This window comes from Dermacentor silvarum, chromosome 8, assembly GCF_013339745.2.
Source record: "Dermacentor silvarum isolate Dsil-2018 chromosome 8, BIME_Dsil_1.4, whole genome shotgun sequence".
Lineage (NCBI taxonomy): Eukaryota > Metazoa > Arthropoda > Arachnida > Ixodida > Ixodidae > Dermacentor > Dermacentor silvarum.
The window spans coordinates 11,234,502-11,258,292 of NC_051161.1; the positions used below are offsets into that span (position 1 = coordinate 11,234,502).

The 23,791-nt window shown below is 46.5% G+C and overlaps 1 protein-coding gene across 1 annotated transcript in view; it reads right to left on the reverse strand.

Annotated features, from left to right (window-relative positions):
* LOC119460630 (uncharacterized) overlaps nt 1–23,791 on the reverse strand; it is a 203,771-nt gene that overhangs the window by 23,400 nt on the left and 156,580 nt on the right. Inside the window, exon 2 of the mRNA XM_037721661.2 lies at nt 21,246–21,406. Within this exon, the coding sequence (XP_037577589.1) occupies nt 21,246–21,406 (161 nt within the window). The remainder of the gene's footprint in view (nt 1–21,245; nt 21,407–23,791) is intronic.

Genomic DNA, 23,791 nt, shown 5'->3' on the forward strand with positions numbered 1-23,791 from the left:
GGGCGATAACGGTTACACGGCGGCGGCTGCGGACAACAACGCGAACTGAAACGGCTATTAGAATGAGGCCATAACAGCTTACGCTGTAAAAAAAAAAAAAGCCGGCAGATCCCACGCCCTGTGGGAATCGATGTTATGCGAAGCAGTGTGCGGGGAGCCTACCAAGTTAACGAAACGACCATGAGAGCACCAAGACGTAGGCAGCTCTTTCATGACCAACCTACTGCCTTGCCAAGTAATGTATTATGATTGAAATGAAGTAAGATTTTGTAGCGTGGTTTATAGAGGGCACGAAAGGCAAGGATGACTGATCTGTCGGCGAGAGAAGACGTGAAACAAAACAAAAAAATAAACGTCATTATAGCACAAATAAGTTTTCAGCGATGACGCTGCCTCGATGAGCATGTAGTACGTACAACGCGAAATACATTTAGCGCATTCGCACGACGAGTGACATCCCCTTCGAGGAAGAACAAGGCACGAGGTTCACAAACCAAAAGCGCTACGTACGTAGCTATTGGCGTGGCATAGCTTCGGCAAAGGACAACAAGGAAAACAAGCCACGAAACGAAGATGCAGGGAGCAAAATGTCTGGAAAATTTCGACATGTCTCGTTCATTTAGCTGCTGAGTGTAAAGGAAAAATAGTGAACGAAAGCGAATGTTATCTGCTCGTTTGCTTTTCGGTGAAACTTGTTGGCAGCTCTGTGGCCAGCAGAATGCATGCGTGGGATTTATCTGCTTTGGTAATTTAATTCTACAGAGATTTCTTGGTATCAAGCAGCTTGTATAGTGGGACGCATGAAAGTTTGCAATGGACCTCCTTCAGGTGATTCTCCACATGAAAATGGGAAATAAACCAAGACATACTTAACAAGGATGATAAAAAAATGCGCACGCAGAACTGATGACCATACTTACAGGTTAGACAATGGGAAAATGCATAAACAGGCTTGAACTACCGCATGCAGACGAATAGAAGGTCCACAATAGAGCGTTGATCGCCTGTCTTGCTCTTCGGATATTTAAGCGAAGCTTATATAGCTCACAAGTGTCGGCGGCGGTGTTGGTGGTGGCGGTGGCGGTGTCACGCTGAAAATTTAGCCGATCCTGACGCTAGTGCAGAAACCTTCCAAGCTCAATGGCACATACCAGGGACAAAAAAGAAAGAGAAAGAGAGAGAGAAAGAAAGAAAAAGGAAGAAGGAGAGAAAGAAAGAGAGAAAGAAAGAAAGCATGAAAGAGAGGCAGAGAAAGGAAGAGAGTGAGATAGAGAGAGAGAAAGAGAGACAGTAAGTAAGAAATAAGGAGAGGGGGAAAGAAAGGTAGAAAGAGAAAGAGAGAGAGAAAGAGAAAGAGAGAGAGAGAAAGAGAGAGAGAGAAAGTCCCCACGAAGGTCAGAGAAAGAAAGAGAGGAAGAGAAGGAAAGAGACAAATAGAGAAGGAGAGAAAGAAAAATAGGAGAGAGAGAGAGAAACGAAGAAGATCACCACGAAGGTCAGATACACACACGACAAGCTTCGCTTACCCCCATTTTCTCGACAGGTGAAGGGCTGGTGCATTTTTTTCTTTTACTTCGTAGTGTATAGCAGCGCGAGGCAGCAGAATTAAAAAGAATAGTCAAAATGAATGCGGAATAAGAAACAGATAGTTTTACTGCGGCTCATGTTATACGGCTGCGATAATCCAATAATAAGAAACATAGAGCTTGTTAAGACGCCTGGGTATCATAAGAATTGTCATTTGTCACGCTGTGATGCGATTTTACTCTTGTTATTCAATTTCTGGTGATGAGGTAGCCAAGTATATACTGCTGAAAGAGATGAAGCGAATTGGCAGTGAGCGCACAGAAGACGTGGACAGTCATGGCAATCGGGTTTTCCTGAAGTTTGCTCGCGATCCCAAAACATTGACAACGGTTGTGTTCATTCCTCATGCGCAGGAGCAACGCGATCAAAGATCAACTTACCCTCCCCCCTCCCTCCCGCCCCTTCCCCCCGCCCAAATAGGTTTCACCTCAAGTGCGGTCTTTTCCCCTCATTAGTCTATGACCATGCCTGTGCCGCAGTCTCACGAAGCACAGATCCGCGTACTTCACGACTGCAACAGTTGCATCACAGCGACGGCGCTTGCAAGTCTGGCACAAGAAGCTCGTCGATCAAGATTACCCAAAAAGAAAGAGAAACCAATGCTATTTATGTAGAATTTTATTTCGCAGGGCATCTGCGTAGTAAAACTACCATTTATTTGAAATCTATTATCTTATAATCACTATCTTTTCTGCATAGCTGCGCTGAAAGAGAAGTCTGGGATGTAACTAGGAAGAAAAAAAGTAAATCATTGTAGGGCGACGATGTATGATGGCAGCCATTTCGGCGGCCGCTACAAAGTACTGTTGTGGAACCTCCATTGCTACAAGTAAGGGTCTTTGACGTCGAACATCTTAAGACAACGTTAAATGGCTGTGGCAGTTCGAGAATACGGAAAAGAAGTAAAAAAAAAATAGATGGTCGGTTGATGACGACAGCGAACCATGAAGTCGAGTGCTGACATCACTTTGGTATGAGTGTAAGAGGATGGGGGGTGACGGAGGGGGAACGTGATCAGTTCATGGTACAGGCGACAAGGCCAGGCACACGGCAAATTGCATGCACCAAAGGGCTAGCAGCGGAGAAAATAGGAAAAGGATAATGGAAGCTCCATTAAAAGGGTCCGTCCGTAGCGACGTTGCTTAAGGACAGCTGACTTTGCGACGCCTTCTTACACCCGGTTCCTCCCGGCACTCCCATGCGAGCGTTGCGTGGAATAAAGTACAAACTCCTTTGGGACGTCTTTTCGAGCAGATGCAATGACGAAGGGTAGAAAGGGATGCTAAGGAAGCCAGGCGTGAGGGTGGCGAGATTTGGCGGGGCATTATAGCGAGCCTGCTGCCACGCGCCATTGCTTTGCGCTTGCCTTTACTTCGGAGCTCAGGTCTCGACACGATAATTGAGCTCCTTTGTAGCCTCGGCGGCCGAAGCCCGTGGGTGGCGTTGCGAAACGGTGAATGTGTATGCAAAAACTGGGAGCAGGAGAGATTTGTTTAAAAAATACAAAACAATGAAAGACGGCAATGGGCGTGTGAATTTAAGCGAATGGTGTAAGAGCAGCAAGTAACACGTTGCTCTCGCTTTTCAACATGCTTGCGAAAGAGACTCAAGGACGTAATGTAGCTCTTGCTTTTACGCACCAGCCCTGTTCGGGCTAAGTACTGATGTTCAGGAGTAATACTTTTAAGAAATGATGGTCGAGGAGCTGTGCATGGGATGGCTAGGACGTAGAAGTAACCAGGGAGGACACAAGAAAGCCAGTGTTCTTGTTCGCAGATGTGGCTCCCTGATGGTCACACCCTTCCAAAACGGGCTCTGCCGGACGCTGGCCAAGTGAAGTAGAAATAATGTTTTTTTTTTGTCTGTTTGTTTCTTAAGCATATCGGGTGTGGTGCTGCAAGTCCTGATTTATTAGGGAAGTACTTACGTTGTAGCATTACAGATTGAGAAACTAAATTATACTTCAACAACGCATCGTGGGTTTGGTTTATGACGAAAGTTACTGAAAAAGGAATCATTAATTTCAAAGATCATGTTCTCAACAAACTTGCACAGCCAACGCGCGTCGACGCGAGGTGTCCTTGAGCGGGAGGTAAGTAGGGAAGTGTAGTGAGGGAGGGAGGAGGGGAGCGGCGGTGCATAACACAAGGCGATGGGTTCAAAGCGAAAGAAAATCTATCGGAATTGTTGTCATTGACACGTCACCGTCAGTTATACTCGCTGATGTGATAAATAGAGCCCTCGAATGAAGAACAATATTTCAGTATTAAAGCTTAGCACTATGCTTCTGCACTCTTTTGCTCTCAATTTCCGCAAAACTTAAGTCTGACGTATAATCGAATCAAATTCAAGTAGCGCTGACCATGCCTCCCATCTATGTAATGAATATATGTCGTGTAAACCATGGCGTCATTGTATTAAGTCTTCGCGACCAACGCCGGTGACAACCAGAAATTTATAAAGGCAGCGCCAACGCCAGGCAGTTTTGAAGCTTAAGTTGCTATCAGATGACATCTACTGCAGTACTTCAACGCATGAAGAGCGAGAAAGCGAGTGCTTGACGTCAGATATATTTGATACCCCAGGGAAAATACGGACATCTGGAAGTGGTTTGAAAGAAGCGAAAATCAGCGTATATTCCGCGACCACGGTCTGCGGAATGCCCCGAACTCGAAGGCCATCGTAGCGCACGCACGCTCACGCTTCTTCCTTGGAACTATAGTCGGGAGGGAAACATTGGCTGGAAAAACGAAACGAAGGAAATATACATTGAATGACCAGATCACTCGTTATCGCGTTTAATTCATTCAGCAGTGTATTTTCACAGTTAGGTAAGTATAAAAATAATATAAATGATAGCCAAATTTTACAAACACTACGGCAGCGTCTTTACAGACGCCACCAGCTTTAATACAGTGTGTATTAAGATATTATAAGCTGTCGTGAAGTGTGTCTCCAATTTCACTCGGAATTACTGACCAAGGGTCAAATCTTTCACGAAATGATGAAATGCATAAGAACATGGTTCCAAATATCTTGAACCTTAACCTTTGCATTTCTCAGGAACCACATCTGGGAGCTAGATTTTTTTTTATACCGGTTAGCGTAGCAGCGGTAAAGCAGCTTCTGTTTTTGCGCTTATGAAGAAGTGCGACAGTCATGGCTGCAACCTTCGTAACCTAACGTTTGGTCACATTAACGAATTTTGCAAAAGACAATATTGCTGCTCGCGACATCGACAGGCAACATCAGCTAAGTAAAAATAGCGCAAGCGGTACTGTACGCTGCAGGTACTGATAGTCCCAGTTAAACCTATTAAACATTTTGCAAAATAACGACATGAATCAATCTAAAGCGTTCTGCTGAAAGCCTCGCATAACAGCTTATCTGTTGAACACTGTGATGTTTCAGCAAGTACGACATTCTGCTGCTGGGCAATGGCTTCAGAACACGGTGAGCCAGTGTTCACCGTGTTCCAGAACACGGTAGCCAGTGTGCATATCAGCACCGCTGACGCCAGCCTCCGGCGGCGTCAGCGGTGCTGATATGCACGTAAGTTCGAGTACTGGCCTATTAGTCGAAGGCGTCCGCCCTAGCGTCTCTAAGTAAAACCATGTCCAATCAATCAATCAATCAATCAATCAATCAATCAATCAATCAATCAATCAATCAATCAATCAATCAATCAATCAATTGGTTTGTCGATCATCCAGACGCCAGCCAGCCGTCTAAAAGTACCTTCAATCAAAGTTGAAATCACAGATTACCGTTTGATGCCTTCAACTCACGCTGTGCTTAATAAGCGCAATCGCATGAGAGGAAGATGGGAAGGGAAACACGAGGTGAGTGGCAGAGAGGGTAACCAGCTAAAGTGTCCGATGAGAGATAAGGATAAACCAAAGGCAGGGAGGTTAACCAAGACGGAGCTCGGTTGGCTACCTCACACTGGGGGAACAGGTAGAAAATATTAAGAAAAAGAGAGAAAGTTCAGTGCTGATGTTACTAACGTAGTGAAGGTTATCTGCTTTGTGTCACAGACGGTCGCTCAGTCCGGTAGACTTCAGAAAACGCAGTAGCGCTTTAGCGGCCTTCTGTGGCGGCGACATCCGAGACCATGGTCCCAAGATCTTGTCCAACGAAGAAGGGATTCTGTCTAGCTGAATTAGTGCTTCTCGAAGGTCAAGCCATTCACACCATGTGGTAAACAAGGCTGGTAAAAGGTAACCTGTACCCGCGGTTTGTAACGATCCATTTCATTCTATTTTTCATTTTCGTTCAATCCGTCGTACTTAGTGGTTGGTGCCGGAAATAACAACGTCGCTACGGCACCTCAGCACGTAATGACGGCCAGAATGAAAAGAAAGTGACATGGATGGCAAGCAAATATGGGAACTGAACGAATTATTCGAAGCGCTCACTTCAATCTCTCTGCCTAAAGTCGATACGGTAATCTGGTTGTCGGTATGCTGTGTTCCAGTGTATCGAAACAAGGGCTTTACTGGACTCCAGAGAGAGCGAGGAACGGGAAAAGAGAAAAGCAGGGAGGTTGATCAAACAGAAAAAAACAGTTTGCTACTCTATACTTGGGAACGGGGGGACGAAAGAGAGAGAGAGCACGGACACACATTCACAGCTGGTCACTGTCATCACAGCACAGAATCAGGCGCTGCACAATGAGCGCCAATTAAACGAATGACTGGGTGCTAGAGTCGTGACCCTGAAGGCGCTTATTTCAGTTACACTTATTCTATTGTTAGGTCGTCACAATTAACACTCTTACCTTGTACTTCCGTACTTTCTGGCCACCTGTTTTCAATATGAGCAACAACACTTCTCCAGGAAACGCCGTAGCAATGCAGAAGCTTAATTACACTAATAGATGCCCCAGGAAGGACAACATTAGTTTTAAAAGATTGATTAAAACGTTATAAAACCGCACATACGGCTGATACGAGAGAAGAATGTACTTTACTTATCTTGCTATCTCACTGTTCGAGACAGCTTCTGCCTTTTCAGCACTGCCACAATTCAATAGTACAATGACTCAGCGCCTACACTGTTGCATTATAGTATGCCCCCGTCTTTCCGTGCTGTGATGAGAGGAGGAAATTTTTCATTCTGGTAGTGTCCTAACTCGTTGGATACGTCGTTACCGAGATGGTTGTGTCGTCGTTAGTATAGATGAGGCGAAGCTGAAGTCTGAGGAGATCTCGAGCGCCACCAGAAGGACCGTTCACGATTGTATGTAACGGGGTAGAGAAATGATGCCATCGTTTGGTCTCATCTCCAGATCTGCCTTTTCTGACCACCTTCGGCCTCTGCTTTCTTGTCATGATTCATTCGTCGGAAGTGACACTCGGGGAGACAGGAAATGGCGTCACGGCGTCTGAAGCAGAGCGCTCGCCTTTTCATTCTAATGCCGTGCTGAAGGAGGTACGCACCGAGGTGCTGCCGCATTCCCGACGGTCCAGAAAAAAAAAAAAGAACGGAAAAAGAGTGTGAGAGAGCAGGGACCCACTTTCTTCGAGCAGGGATTTGGCGTGACTGATGGCGCGGATTTCCGCAGATAGTCCTGCGCAACTAGCCACAGTGGGATGGCATCTCATGGAGGTGGCAGCGTGCTCAAACGCGTCTTTTTTTCGTGATCCTTACCCTCGTCTCTTCCCCAGCTTGGGCCCCTAAGTTTGTTGGAACGCTTTGAGATTGACCTCAAACTCGGCTACATTGTCCGCGTAGAACTGGCCTAGAAGCGCGCGATTTCTGTGCGCAGTTTGAACGCAAGTCACGTGATTTGAAGTATTTCTAAGCAACTGAGGGCTATTGTCATAAAGTTGTTATTTGCTTGCCACCCAGAGTACAAATAATGCAAAGTGACTCTGTCGTGTTCCGTAGTTCGAATTCGACCATCTATGGCGGTTTGTGCATGTAACACAGAAAACAAAATTCTGTGGCGGTTTAGTGGTAAGTTCGAGAGAAATTGAGCACATAATCTAATGCAGTATTATAAAACATAAAGCTTTCTACTGGATGAGCCCATACTACTTCATCGTGAAAGAAGGGTAAGGCGTTCAGACATGGATACAATTACGAGAAGAGAAGCAAAGGAGGATTGCCATCTAATATTTTTTTGCACTATCGTGATTGCAAATGCACGCCAAAATTCGATGAATGCGCTGTTTTATACAGGCACAAGAACGAAGAAACGCGTCTAATGGTCGAGGCCTGGCATATCAATAGTAGTGGAAGCGCATGAATGAGCCAGCCTTCGGTTAACTTGCACAAAGAAGAAATAAAATGCCTAAACATTTATCCCTCGCGTAGGCCCGCCCATGTGCGTGATTTACAGGTGGCGCTACCATACCTGAGCATGCGGAGATAAGTTTTGAGTTTGTTTTCTTTTCCGCCACAGTGCGTCCTTCAGTTGATAGTCGGCGTTTGTGTTGTCTGGTGCTCTTCTCTTGTGTCTGGGACTGCCCGCCTCACCTTCTTTCACGATGAATCCATACCAACTAGCTCAACTTTCTGTATAGTTCCATACTACTTATCGCGCACAGAAACGATCAAGGTTCGAGAAATAAGGTGTCGTACGGATGTATTTGTGCATTCTTCTTTTGTTGTTGTTTTATGATTTGCGAGTGTAATCAGTTCGACGCGAGCGTTACGGATGTTCCCGCAAATAAGTTTCGGTCATCGTTGCAAGATGTATGTTTTTGTTGATTGTTCAAGTGACAGCTGTGCCTGTCTGCTTTCCTGTTATTCATTTCGTCTATTCTTTCGATCCCCTACAATAATACCCAATTGGGGGATGTAGGTTCCAGAATAAATAAATAAATAAATAAATAAATAAATAAATAAATAAATAAATAAATAAATAAATAAATAAATAAATAAATAAATAAATAAATACATAAATAAATAAATAAATAAATAAATAAATAAGTAAATAAATAAATAAAAAATCACCGCCCCATCCACTCCGTGAAGATGGTTGACCAGCGAAGCTGTGAACGGCGCTACTTTCGGGGGATGGGACGCGTCGGCGTCCACGGGCAGCGGCGTTCCTAGCGCGTTCCTCACGCTTTTCTACGACGTTCCCAGACAAGAGCCATTCACCAAAGCTCCGTATGTACAACCAACGCTAACGCGAACTCCTCTCAGACCCCACTTCTTCGTTGACCTACCTTTTTTGGTACAACGCCATTGGTTGGCATGCCTCACGCTCTCCCCCTCCAACGCGAGTATTGGACGGCGCAACTTACGTCAACCCCCCTCCCCGTCCTCCTTATCATCTGCACCCTCTCACAGCATTCTCACAGGGTTGAGCTCTTCTTTTTCTCTCCTCTCCCGCTAGGTCTTGTGGGTTTTAGCGAACGGACGATGGCACAGGGTCCGCAGAAACAGCTTCATTGTAATAGATAGATAGATAGATAGATAGATAGATAGATAGATAGATAGATAGATAGATAGATAGATAGATAGATAGATAGATAGATAGATAGATAGATACGTTAGGATTACGTCGCAGATGTTTGAGATCCCGGATCCATGATCCGCTATCACCACATTGCAAAGTGTTGTCCAGGAGATCACTCGAGAAACGTCTTGCCTAGTCGAGAAACCGCCTTTGCGAACCTATACTCGCTTCGGTCACAGCCTACCCCTAATCTGCATCCCTCTACAATGCTCTAAATCAGTTGGATAGAAAACCATTCACCTTGAACAAGCTCGTGGGAGTATGGCCTCGCATATCACAGCTATACAAAAGGCCACAAAAGCACTTCTGTGATGTTTGAACGCCACCGGATTGAGTGAGCGTCTGTGGGGAAGAGCAGAAAACTTTTACTACGTCGATGATATCCACAGCGGACTTACTCTTCTTGTCTTCATCTTTCCCTCCCCTTTTCCCTTCCCTCAGTACAGGGTAGCCAACCGGGTTCAGTCCTGGCTCAACACCCTGCCTTTAATTTATTCTTTTCTTTCCCTTTCTCTCTCCCTGGTCGAACATTAGCAATGTCGAATTCATACCATTCACACGCAGAAGGCTTCTGTAATTCCTTCTCTGATAGAATCGTCACATGCAGCGATCGAAATTCATTTCGTTATAAACTATCATGTTATTTTACATACGTTACTTATGTTCTCTCTGCCGAAGATGAATCATTATATACTCTATAATCACTATTATTCTGCTGAAAGTTCAATGATACTATTGATCGAAGTTCTTAAAGCTAGCCAGCGTTTGCATAATAACTTCATTGACTTCACCCCCACTAGTGTTTTCTTACTATTGTTAATAACCGACTGATTTTTCTTTTTTATCCGTCTCGCTTGTATTGAGTTCTTTTGTGAGCGAGGAAGCATACACTCAAGCCTCCCCTTATGTAATTTAAGGTGAAAAATGAAATGAAATGAAATGTGGACTGTCGCGGGGTTGCATAGCAGAAATATCAAAATTCGCAAATTTTACCATTGCGCGTTAATAAGGGCACTGTAGTCCACATTTCCAGATTCTGTCTACGGCATGGGCTGCCTCGAACCGTCCTTTGCATGATTATATCTTGCACGTGTGCATCTGGAATGACTATCAAGTATTCCAGAATGTAAATGATCATAGGCACAGAGTCGTGGAGCGGAGCTTGCACGTAATTTCTTGCAAGTCACGTCGGCCACTTGGCGGGGTTCTCCGCAGGCTCGTAAGTGGCAGACAATGGATTAGCGTATAAAAATCTCCATTGTGAGAGTGTGTGGCATTTGCACCGGTGTGATGGCATTGACGTGAATTCTCAAAGCCAAGAAGAAGCCATCTTGCCTGCCAGGCACGCGCTCGCTATACTGCAAAACGCTGTGCACAACACGAACAGTTACAAGCGTGTTACCACGAAGCCAAACGACACAAAAGTTCTGCGATTGGAGGAGAAGGTGAACAGTTGCTCTTGCGCGTCACTGTACATAAGATAATAATGGACGCACCATGAGTCTTTTGGGATAACATGCACGTAATTTAAGCTTCGTACCGTAACAATGGCTCTGCCGGTCTTTTTTTTTTTTTGCCTTTGTTTTTCTTTCTTTATTGTTCGATTAAAATATCTTCGAACTGCCGACCTTCATGCTAGACATAACTTCACGAAACTGATTTGACGTGCACTCTTACAAGAGAACCGCTATCCGTTACGCGGCCTTCGGGGGGCTGTTCGCTGAACAGCTTCACCATTTGTTTGCAAGCGCTGCAATGGCGGTACGACTTCTTTTCTCTTACGCACTCTCGGAACACTTCTCGGATTCTCCGCAGTTAACTCGCACCATAGAAAAAGAGGAAGATTGCAGAGTGCGGAGACCGTGAATAAGGACGCTAGGGAACAGCCGGTCGGTGAGAAAAAAACGAAGAGGCTGGGGAGATAAGAACAAGAGGATGAGGGGAGGGGGGGGGGGGTAATAATGAGGGAGCAGGGGAGAGCTCTAGAGAGAAGAGTTCACTTTACGGCAAGACATAAAAGGAGGTGCTCTCGGGAGAGAGAAAACGTGCGCGCATGCAAGTTTTAGCAGCTTTTTTTTTTCTTTTTTTTTAGAACTCAGTACGTGGAAGGCGCCGCATCGCGATAGAGGAGCGGGAAAACCGCGGGATCGCGGAGTCCGGCACCCCACATTCGAGGAGCTCACCGAGCGCACCGTATCAGGGTACATCATACAACTACTTGAGGTTGTTGAGAAGCCAGCGACAAACTGTTGTCACTGTTTCAAATCCATAATAAATAGATCAATAAAATATCTCGGTGGATCCGCACGCGGTCACTCGCGATCGACGTTTCTGGCTGACGCGGAGGCTTGTTGCGAACCTGTGTGTCTTTTTCTTTCTTTCTTTCTTTCTTTCTTTCTTTCTTTCTTTCTTTCTTTCTTTCTTTCTTTCTTTCTTTCTTTCTTTCTTTCTTTCATGCTTTGCTTGTTTCGTCGGGCGCTCACAAAAAAAAAAAAGTTTTCGTGCAGCTAAGCCAGCCCGATGTTAGCTGCGCTCTCGCGGATGCGGTTCAGTGGGAGCAGCTCTGAAGCTTAATTGATGCTTGCCGGCCGAATGTGTGGCGGTTGTTTGAAGCTGCCGCGCGTGCCGCATGGTGAAGCTGCAGGATGGACCTGCAAAGGTCGTGAACGTGCCCGATTAGGGACGGACCACCGACTCGGGAACAGGAAAGCGAGGGGAGAGGAATGTGGCGGGGGCAATCTGCAGAGTGGAGTCTCACTCCGTTCTTTACAATAACAAACAAACTCAGTGGGGTTTGTTCGGCTGTTCCCATCGTCGCTAATTAAGGCAGTTCTCTTCACGATGAATTTATCCTCTCGCGACATTACCGAAGCTCGTTAGTATTGTTTTCGCCTTTACCATGGAGTAATGCTTTGTCGGTAAGACGTCATAACTAGATGTCCGCACAGAAGACACGAGACGATGATCCCACTGGACTACAGTGATGTTGCTCCAAGTTTGCACTTAAATCGGCACTTTTGGAGCTGGTTACTTGATTACCTGTCTTTAATTACGCGTGGTCATACTGTGTCGTTTATTTTGGTCTTGAACAATTCAACGCGCAGACATAATTGCGTTTAGAAATTGGGGAACGTCCCATCAACATGCCCGCAGCGAAGAAACTCGATTGGGTCTCTCGAATAGCTGGAGACGTTGACTGCACGCAGGAGCTCGAGTTTGTGACCTTAACGCTCTCTTCTAACGGCAGCGGTAATTAACGGACCGGAGCTCTAATGAACTTACTGTCGGTTCCCCAAATCTTCGACCTGTCGCAGCTTCTAATGCGACGCACTGGTGGGATTTCAAGATTATGTCGGAAGGTGAAAAAAAAGGTACAGTATAACCAAAGAAAGCTTAATTCCGTTCACCGAAGCTTATAATATCTCGTATCCGCACCTCCATGAGATCGCACTGTTCTGCCGTGATATATCGTGGGTGGCTGTCGTTTACTACGGACCCACACCAGCCAAAGGTGCTGCGAGAGTGCTGCAGAAGGAGCTGCTGCTGCGGTGCGCGCATTCTGCAACCCTCTCGCCCGAATCAAGCGTGGGATGACGCGCGGCGCAAACGGCTTCCTTAAGCCTCGAGGAAATCCGGCGAAAATCTCCCTGCGGGCTGCCGAAGTCTCGCATCGGCGCGGCAAGGTACACCGCAGCTATGGGGGCTGGCGCTGAAACGGGCCTCCAGAACAGAGCCGGCGTAATTGACAGGCAAACACAGCACCGCCGCAGCCCGCGGCACTATATTACTCGGGGCCCCGGACCACGTTATTGGCCCGCACTACTGCGTGCGCACGAGCACACGTCTCTCTATGGGAGCTTCCGAAGACTTTGCCGTCGTTCGTCGCGGCACACGGTGGGAGCGCCATGGCATAGCGCGCTTCTTTCGATCAATAGCCGCGCTAAGTCTGCCGCCGTCTTGTGTTCCTGTTTTCCTTAACGACTACGCGCGCGCTCACGCCTCTGCGTCGCGTGCGTTAGGGGGAAGAAGCCGCACCTGTTAACTGCTCTACCCGTTGCGAGGACTTTCCTGACTCGGCGGCCATTGGCTGGCGTTGGGGCAACGCTATAAGACCGCTGCCCCGCTGACTGCGCACTGTCTAATTGTTTCCTGTTGACGTTCTTTTCTCTGCAGTCGGAGAGTTAGTGCACCAGAATGTTGCAGGCCGGCATTTCATTTCACCTGAGGCAGATGAACGAAATCTGAGAAACCTGAATTATTAACAAGGCCGAACTTGTTCGCCTCTTGTTTTTTGCCTAAACTGCTTCAAGTCATCTGGGGCCGAATTCACAAAGCTTTGCATTCGTCAGTGCTATACTTGCCGTTGGCCAGCCGCCATCGCTAATGATATGTCCAACACCACGATTGGCTGACACCTGCTTCTACGAACAGTTTTAGCGTAAGAACGTTTTTGTGAATTCGGCATCTGATTCTTTCTTCGTTCTTGTTAGGCCTTTTTGGCTTCACAATAATACCGAGCCTGTGACGCTAGCTCATTGCGTTCGAGCACCAGTTCCAGGGCGCTATAACGTCAAGCTATTCCAAACTTTTCTATTACATTTCTGCAATAAGCCTTCCACAATTGGTCGAATTTTTTTTCGAGCCACCTCCACTTCACTTGTCTGTCACGCGACGCCAGGAAAACCGAGAAAGCTCCTTGTCTGATATGATGTGTACACACTGATTGTGCACAATTAGACCGACCATAAAATAATTATTTCCGATTTTCACGCCTTTTTCGTCATTTGCCCACCGCTATTGGTCAAAAGTTTTCGGGCTGCGCCCACTTCGTCTGTGTGTGACACGACGTCACCAAACCGCGAAAACTACTCGAGTCAAGTATCTTGTGCGTTCATCAAAGAAGCGTTAATATACCGAATAAAACTTTTTTTTTTCAGTTCTCGTTTTGAAACAGTCCCGTTCCAAAATGAATAGATAATGGCTGTGCACCAGTCGTTCTGACCCTGGCTATACTCCGAGCTTCTGGGTAAAATGGATTTATTTGTGGATATTAAAAGTTTGTTGCATAGCACTTTAAAGTTGTCGAGCCCTTTTGGCACGCACACGACATCGCTCTGCCAAATTTTCTTCACCGAGGATCCGTTTAGCTGCATCTTTACCCTACCGTTGCACGCCGCCGCGATTTTCTATCATGCAGCGAAAGCTGAGCAAGAAGCGGCCAATCACAGACGCTGGCACCGCCCTCCTCAACAGGTTATCTACTTTCACTGGGTCAGCTTGGGCCCACCGAAACCCTCTCCACTTCGGCATGCTCCTTGCCTCTGGTCATCCAATTAGATAATAAAATTCTTTCAAGTAAGGCATTGCTATTCGCTTTGAAAGCAAACAAAAGTAACCCCCTATAAACGAGGCGAGGTTTTTATTTGCCAGTTCAAACACCGCTCCAAGTCACCACCCGATGCTTGCTTCGGCGGTTACGTAAATTTGACGTCAGCAGATTGGAATAGATTTACGTTATAGGGTCCCTGCCATAAGAAAAGTGCGAGGTCTTCTTCTTTATCTTCATTGCTCTAGTAAATATACTTTACGTAGTGCGTACTATCAGTCTGTTGAATTAGTAACTACTTACCAGAATATATTGTTAGGAAGAGAAACACAGTCTCTCTAACACTGCAGCGCCTCGTTTACACACTACCTCCTCATACATATTTGTTCGTGTTACACCACGAGCTAGCTCCTCCAGCTTCCTTCTTTGCATTCGGCCCCCACTGCGAATCCTGAAGACAGGCACGAAGCACAGCACATTTGACTTCTGCAATATTGAACGAAGAATCAATTTTTAAGGACGCGATGCGCGCACAGATAAACCGTTCTTTCTTCTTCCATCGAGCCTGGTTCATCATTACGGCTGCTCAGCAGCTCTTGACCAGTGACTGCAGCCCTTTCTGTAGCCAAACATCGTCAGCTTAGCTTTCGTCAGCGGTTTCATCGCTGACGAAAGCTAAGTAAGGACAGGGTAGCATTCAGTAAGGAGAAATACACACTTCACTGTATTACTTGCATTGTTTGCTTTCCAAGAGGCCTAACGCGATCTCGTTTGGTATCTGCATTGGTTATTCAAGGACCGTTGCACAAAAGTACGCAAAAAAGAAGGGAGACATGCAATCGATTTTTAGCGCTGGTCACAAGACTAACGCCATGCAAAGCGACACTACCGCTGTGCGTCCGCTGTGCGTCCCACGCACTCCTCCAGCGTGTTCGGCCGTCGGGACGAATGTGGGGACAAGCCGCGCGTGTCACATGCGTCGCGGACGACACGGGCCAATAAGCGATGCAGATAACCGGGCCGATCAATCTTTCTCGCCAACTTGCGTCAGCGCACAACCGCGAAGTTCCCCGGGGACGACCGTGGACGCCGGGCCGTGATCGAACCAGAAGCTCGCGCCTGCATCACGTGGGGGAGCTTGTGGTAATCTTCGCCTCTGCCTCGGTAATACTGGCGCCCGTAGAAGCTCCAGGGATAACGACCACATGAGAGATGCCTATATCATGAGTTTCGAGGCTGCTGCGTTGCAGTGGAGCTCTGTGAATTCCCAGATTCCTCTTAACCATCCCCCCCCCCCCCCTCCCCCGTTTTTTTTTTCTTCGTTTAAATATGGTGGTGGCCCACAGGGCAAGCACAGGAGACGGCATATCACCCATTAAGAGAATACGTCACTGTTGTTGGCAGTGGGTCTAGTCTACGTACACGAGCTGTCTAGAAAGGTATTGAACGCTTTCTCCATCCAGGTGCCATGCAACATCGATTAGGATATCAATCACGATGCCGGCATCCTCTATTGAGGGGAGATAAATACGGTAGGAAAATTTAAACGGGCACAATCCAGAATTATAACGTTTCGTTTATATGCAGTACAGATCTTACACGAGCAGTCGCCATGGTAGGCAGTTTTTACGGCACCGCAGTTTCTATAGGTCATGTCGTTCGGCAACACGAAATATGAAGCGGTTCCACATGATGAAGTAGCACAATAACAATATTATAAAATGCTCTGGTAATGCTCACGTACGTTGTTTGCACAGTACATCATATATGTTGCTGAAGCTAGATTTCATAATGTGGTCTGTTTGAGAACAACCGACGCCATCGTAGCTTTCTTCGTGATACCCGGAATAGTAAAGCAGATTACGCGTCGCCGCAAGCACCTAAAGACGAGGGTGGTCATGCTGCAGGTATGTAGTTCAATGGCAGTGAGTCAAGATTGGCAGCAAATAAACGACTGAAAATTGTTTGTGGCTTTTCTGCAGACAAAGAGACAAGATGGTGAGAAGGTAGTCGAACAACGTGTCAAATATGCGCCCCGAGAACATCGGTGGCTACGTGCGATGGAATAGGCTTATCTTGCAGTATGATGACCGTTGCCACTGTGGACGAGCACTTCGGAAGACCGAGACGCGCCCCTTGAGCTTGTATTTACTGGAGCACACGCAGGTTTGTTTTGCATGAGTTGCTAAGTTGAGGGAGGCTATGTGTTACAAAGCCCAGTGTCACTACTACTTTTACATGAGGTTCACTATAGCTCCTACATGTTTACACTGACGGTTTAGTAAAGTCTACATGTTCAGCCGTCGCAATGGTGATTACAGGAAGATCAATCACTTAAGCGGCCCTTCATTTCATTAATGAGGAGCCCATCCATGGTGACATCTCTGACTCCAAGGCAGCTCTTCAGAGCTTACACTCCACATTGCGTCACGGATTCGACGAGCAGCTCGCTGCAGACGTCAGACAAGTTCATCATTGCGCAGTTAAGGATGAACATGAGATAACTGTTTAATGGATTTTCTCGTTATTGCGGCATCCATGGAAATGATACAGCTGACGCAGCCACCCGATCTGCCCACAATGGCATCAGCTGTGTTGTCATCCCGTCTTCGAGAGCCGACGGAGCGAAATAACTTCGCCTAACATTCTGACAATGGTCTTTATCGGAATTTATAAGCGCATGTTTTCACACAATGGATATTAATGTACAGCTTCGTCTTCCGTCCAGCCTCTCAGAACGTGACTGCACCCTTTCAGCCAGTCTATGGTTTGAAGTACCATATCCAAATGCATGCTTCTGTTGCAACAGAACGGCCCACAGCTCACTTTGTAACTTACGCCGGTGCAGTGAAACGATCGCGCACCTTCTTTGCGAGTTCTTTCTTTTCAACCAGCAAACAACAGGCGCTTTCGTCCGCACTAAACCAGCTGGACAAGCGCCAACTCACGAAATTAAATATTGTTGGACACTGGCCTGCATCAACACCAGTGCGAGCGGCTAGAAAGGCGCTGCTGTGTTGCCTAAAACAGGCTGGATTGTGCAACATATTGTGAGTTTGCGACACTGTGGCGTATATAATTTTGTATCTTACACTGACACTGAGTGTGACGATGCGGCTCCTTGATTGACTGTTGGACAGCACCCATCCTTACCTTCTGTACTTTTTTTCTTTGAACTTTCGTACCCTTTTCCCCTTCCCCAGTACATGGTAGCCAACCAGAGATATCATCTTGTTATCCTCCCTGTCCTTGCTTTGCTTTTATCTCTTTCTTGACCTCGTAAATTGCACGTGACCGTCGCTCATGAGATGGTCGGAAGCACAGGAACGTTTATTGAATATTGACTTTCACTCTCGCGTGCCCAGATTTCTGTAGAGGACACGCCGCGTTATATTAAACTTCTAAATATAGGGAGTCTTGTACACTTTCAGATTTCTCGGTAGCCTAGAACACCAGCATACCAACACCAACAGCGAGCTCGCGAAAAAAATAAAAATGTATGGTCACTGTAACGTGTACCTTTGATAAGAAAAAGACATAGAAATATGTAACTAGGCCGGGAAATGTCTAAAAAACGCGGGTCCCGCTTCTCAGGAGCAAGTACGTACGTAAGCCGGCTGGAATCGCTGCCAGTTCGTACTCCTGCTTTCATTCTCCGCCTAGTGGCGCTGCCTTGCGTATCTGCGCTATTCTGATTGGCATGTCTTTGTGCCGGTTACATTCCGCACTGTACTTCAGAGCAAGTCCGTGCAGTCAGAACAACGGATCAGCCAATCAAAATGAAAACCAGCACCTGGACACGTATTCGCAAATAGCACTTGTGCTAGAATTGTTCGTAAGAGCAAAAGCAAACCAATCCTGATGCTGGACATAATATTAGCGATGGCAGCCGGCAAATAGTTAACGACAAAGAACACTTGTGAACAAGGGCCAGAATTCACAAAAGCTTCTTACGCTAGAATTGTTCGTAAGAAAGAATTCCAGCGAATCCGGATGCAAGACATATTATCTAAGGCGGCCGGCCAATGGCAAAGAGCACGTACGAAAGAAAAGGTTTGTGAATCTGGCCCGAGATGCTTTGTGAACTCGGGTCGTGGTTCGCGCCGCCACCGCCACCTTGTTACATCTCACAGTTGCGCGCAGATCAAGGCCTGTACTCAAATGACTACCTTGTATGTGACGGAAGTGCTGTCTGGGATTCGTCGCCACCGCTGCTTTCATTATCACGCCCATACTTAGCTACATCCTAAATGGCGGGCAGCCCCAACGCCAGTTCATGAGGAAACACTCTTACGCCGTAAATTCTTGTGTACATACATGGGCCCCAGGGCCGTGTTGACAAAACGCCTCTTACGTAAGTGTTATTACATATTGGGCAGCGTTGCGAATGACAATGTAGGTGCCCGCCACGCATTACAATATGAATCAGCATGATACCTTTAGAATTGGTGCGGCGATGGCCAGTCGCACTCGGCACTTAGCAAGAAACGTTTTATGAATAAGGACCACGATTCAAAAGGTGAGAAACAAACCTGTTCTTTGCCCTCATTTTTAGCTGAACAAAAGACACTTGATTCGTTGAAAGATACATGGCATCGAGCCCCAATGTTGAGCCCAGAAGTTGGCGACGCTGCACCACATCCTTGGTGCCAAAGTGAGATTTTTTCACTTTAATTTATAATACCTTTATTTTTTACATTTATCACTAATTGCAGAATGTATTTTCCTTTCATTTAATGTACACGTTCGTTTTGTTCTAGCTTTCAGCGTTTTATTTTTATTTATTGCAGACAACAAGCTGCAGCGCTTCGTCTCTTCAACCTCCTGCCTTTGCCTTTTCTTTATGTTCTTTGTTTCTCTCTCTCGCACGTGTCCTATTGCGTACCGTTCGCAGAGCGTGCAATGTTCTTACTTTTTATTCACACAACTGGATCATGTAACGCCTTTATCTATTCTTCAACATTTTAACTAGGTGATCGCACACCGTCTTAAACAACTTAAAAGTTACTTGCGAGTGACGTAGTTAGTCACGAGTGACGCTTTCTCCTGTTCGCTCGTTTCTGCACATACCCTCGCCCTTTTTTCAGCCGTTATGGACCAACTAGCCCATCAGCAAGTAGTGAAGCTTTCGGTTACCCTAAAGGTCACGAACGTTGCTCGGAACAGACAGAGTGAGGCAGTGCGCAGAAGCCGTAGTTTCTCGGCCGCGGGGTAGCTAGCGAAGCGTGTACATATCCACATAAGGCACGAGGCCCCCGTGTCTGCTGCAGGCTAAAATCGCCCAGTGGACTCGACGTCAGGCGGGACTCTAAAGAATTGCGCCTTTCTTCTTACGTTTAGCTTTTAGCTTGTTCCTTAAAGTGATCTCCGCAGAGAGACTCGAAGCTGTTGCCTGGCGAGTCGCTCTGCCGAACTCACGTTCGGGATCCACGATTGCCGGTGCTTTGCTCCGGTGCCGGTGTTGTCCCTTTCTTCTTTGTTTGTCGTGGGATGTAAACACAATCATGGAAGAGCCACGATACCGGAAGAGTGGCTGCCGTGCACACGCTGGCACAGTTCGTTTTTCGATCTTTTAGGAGGCGATCGAGGGCAGGTCACATGTCGGTGCAATAGGTGGACCAGGCTTCTATTTTTGGACAGCCATTATTAGATGTGGCCGTGTGTTTTGAAGAAATCGAGTATTGAAGTAGCGGGACCGATCCATCCGTGTTGTTGTGCCGATGTAAACGTACACAGCGACCACGTTGGCCTCGCTTGTTTCAGTGTACGAATTGCTAAAGCGGTGCTCAGGTCAGTGTACGTAGTAGTAAAGGTCTTGCCGCAGGAGCTGGTGTTTCTTACCGGGGGCCAGCTGTCGGATTCTAGCTGTGGTATCTGTACACGTTTACGCGGGAAACTGTACTTACCGCTAAGCCTATTTCTGTCTCTCTCTGTACGCTCCGAATATAAAATCTGTTCAGCGGGCCAGCGCATAACGCCGCTACCTTTATTATGAAATATTTCGCTTAACACACATACAGTTTGTCTACTTTGGCGTTGAGCAAGCCTATATGTTTGCTTTTGTGCCTGAACTACCGATACTTCACATTTGTTTTTACGTTTAGGGCCTCTGTTTCGTACGATAACTCTGGATGACGAAATTCGCTATTAAATAAAAAAAATGTAGAAAAAAAACTGTTCTACGAGGAGCAATAATCTTTCGTTGTTTTTTTATTTTCCCTGTGGGATATCTTTGAAGAATGCTAGGTTAGCCGGAAGAAAGGAAACAATATTTTTTTATAGCTCTCGGTGAAAGGGTTACCACGCTGACTGTCGGGTCGTCAATAAATAAATAAATAAATAAATAAATAAATAAATAAATAAATAAATAAATAAATAAATAAATAAATTAGCCAATCAGTCCTTTCAAGGCTGTTCCGCTCACTAACTGTTACTGACCGTCTTTCCTCTCGCGAATCATGTACATCGCCGTATAGGGTTAATAGCTAAGCATTCGTGAAAGAGACACAGAGACATAGACACTCCACGCAAAAACACGTACGTGCATTCAATTTAAAATTTCATTAACCTTTAACTGTGCAAGCCTTTCAGTGTTAACTTTTTGACGTCCTTTTACCCTAGAAAGAGTTTTTCATTGGAAAGCCTATCATCATCGGTATTAGAGAACGATACTGATAGGCAAACATGAGGAAACACGCTTCTGTGAGTAATTATGTTTCACTCTAGCTGTGAAATACATATAGTGGAGGCCTGCGAAGAACACGACGAAGTGGCAGAGATGGATGTATGTCGCCGTTATCCTTTTTATAAGCGATACCTTGATTCAGTGACAGAGGCTGGTGCCGCAGCAGCACTCACCGTCTTGTAGAACATGCAAGACATTCGGTCCTCGTCCTCGCCCTGCGGACAGTCGATGAATCCGTCGCACAGGACATGGTCGTCGATGCACCGGTATCGCCCCATCCGGTCTGGCGAAGGGCACGCGAACCGCTCCATGCCGTCCTCCGCGCTGGGACACTCTGCACCGAAAACCAGGGAACGTATGGCGTCACTTCTGGTGTTTTTCAAAGAGTTTAGCTTTTTAGCAACATTTGTGACACAGATTATAGCTCGTGTAATTGCTTTATTCGAGTTTTCTTCCTTTTCTCCTCCATAGTATGTGTGTTAACAAACGAACAAACAAACAAACAAACAACAAACAAACAAACACACAAACAAACAAATATTGCGAATGTTATTTTTTACTTTTGCTCTAGCGTTGTCTAAACAGTGATGACTATGTTTAAGGTTCTCATTACATTTTTTTAGGGTAGTTTATCAGAACATATTGGTGCTGTATAGCTAACTACCCTCTAGAAAATATGCAAGTCACTGCAGCTTGAACCACATAAGAACAGCCATAAATAGTACACCGGTTGATGTCAGCAGATTTTCGAGACCGTGGTTTGGAGTCCGCTGAGAATTGGTGGTTGACTGGTGAATTTCTTTTTGTAAATTGAACAGAATATTTTGAACAATGATTTCGCATTCGCTTGTATTTCGCTTCACGGGACACTATCTAAAAATTCATTTCTCCAGCACGAAATTGCATTCCGCCTTTGATATTGATGACGACTCAGAGGAGACGGTTTATGATCTGAAGGGTTGTGTTTAAAACGCTCTAAAGACGCGACATGACACGCGACTTCAACCGCGGGACTTTGTTGTATCGTGAAGGTGCCACAACTCAAAATTGCGCCCCATGAAGGCGCTTAAAGCATGATAGCGTTCCGGCGGTATAGAAGCCTCAGTGATACTCTGTAAATAAATTCCGTGTTAGTGCATGTCGAGCGTAGTGCGCGCGCGCGCGTGTGTGTAAGGTGTCTCGCGCCGAGTACCGTGTTTCGAGAAATGCGTCCAAAATTTCTTTAAAAATCTCGATGAGGTAATTGAATGACACACTCTAGATTGCTTTTTACCACGGAAGCATACATTTGAAAATGACTGGATGTACTAATTAGACAAGTAATTATTCAATATTTTTAAAGTCTGGAGCTTTACGTGCCAAAACCACGACTTGATTATTAGACACGCCGCAGTGAGGGACTCCAAATTAATGTTGACTACCTGGGGTTCTTTAACGTGTAACCAATGCAAGGTACACGCGCGTTTTTGCATTTAACCTCCATCGAAATGTGGCTCCCGCTGCCGGGGTTCTATAATTATGCAGATAGGTTTTCTAACTAATGGATCCACGGGATTGATTTCAATTGAAGACTTGAAGTGCACATTCGATAATTGTTTCCAGAATTGAAAAACATACTTGACGTTGGTAATTTATTCAAGCGTAATAAATTCAGGCTAATTTCACACATAATACACCCCCTCTCCTCCCGGTGTGAAGACGGCACTTCCTCCCCGCTTTCCCGCCTTGCGCGGGCGAGATTGAGCCGCCATGGTCGGCTTACCATCACACGCTTTACATCGCATATACAGCATACGGCGCGCGAGGACGATGTTATTGCTAGATGAACCCGGTACGTCCATTCCGCACACAGCACCCGTAGCAACTGCGAGAGGAGGTCAACCCAGTGCGCCTCCGCCTACCCTACTCCTCTGCGATGCTTCGCCTCTTTTCTCCTTCCCCGCTTCACTCAACGCCACCTAGACTTTCCTCTAGGTGGCGTTGCTTTGCCGCGCGCTCGGTGCACTTCTTTCCCGACGCGTGATTCTATTCTCCACCTCCAGGCGCCTTCCTCCTCCGGCGCTCGCTTCCTTCGCGGCTTCAAACATCCCATCGCCGATTTCACTAGCGGGCCACTTACACTTGCGCGTAAAAAACGAACGGGATCTGCCGAAGAATCCCCCTGTCACTCCCTTAGACGTCCATGACTAACATGACTGCTCACGCCTCAGCGTCGGGCGAGCGTGAAGCGAGCGAGATCGCGGATCGTTAAGGACGCTCGCTTTGTGCTGGAATGTATTTCCGTGCGGCTGAAAGCAAGCTCCCGCATGACGTGCCGATTCATTGTGCCTGACGCATGTATGGAACCACGTGTCGCTGACGTCACGCTGGTTTTACTTAAACTGCTGTGGAAATAAAGATGGGGCTTCTTTCGATTGCCTGCGGGTTGGGCTACAGTCGTCTCCGGTCTTTCGCCTATCACGCACTGATAGCGGCGGGCGCCTCTACGACAAGGTGTCAGAAGTGATGCGATCCACCCACTTTTAGAAGCGATTTGAAAAAGAGGATCGAGACGTCGTCAGAAACGGAGGCTGCAATGACCACTGCATCGCACAGGGCCTTCAGCAGCCGCCACCGCTGGACTTCGACACTACCTCGTAGTAGCCGGCGTGGATACTGCACTTCGACAACTATCGCTATGGGCACCGCTCACTGTTCAGATGGCGCTACGATGTTTCGC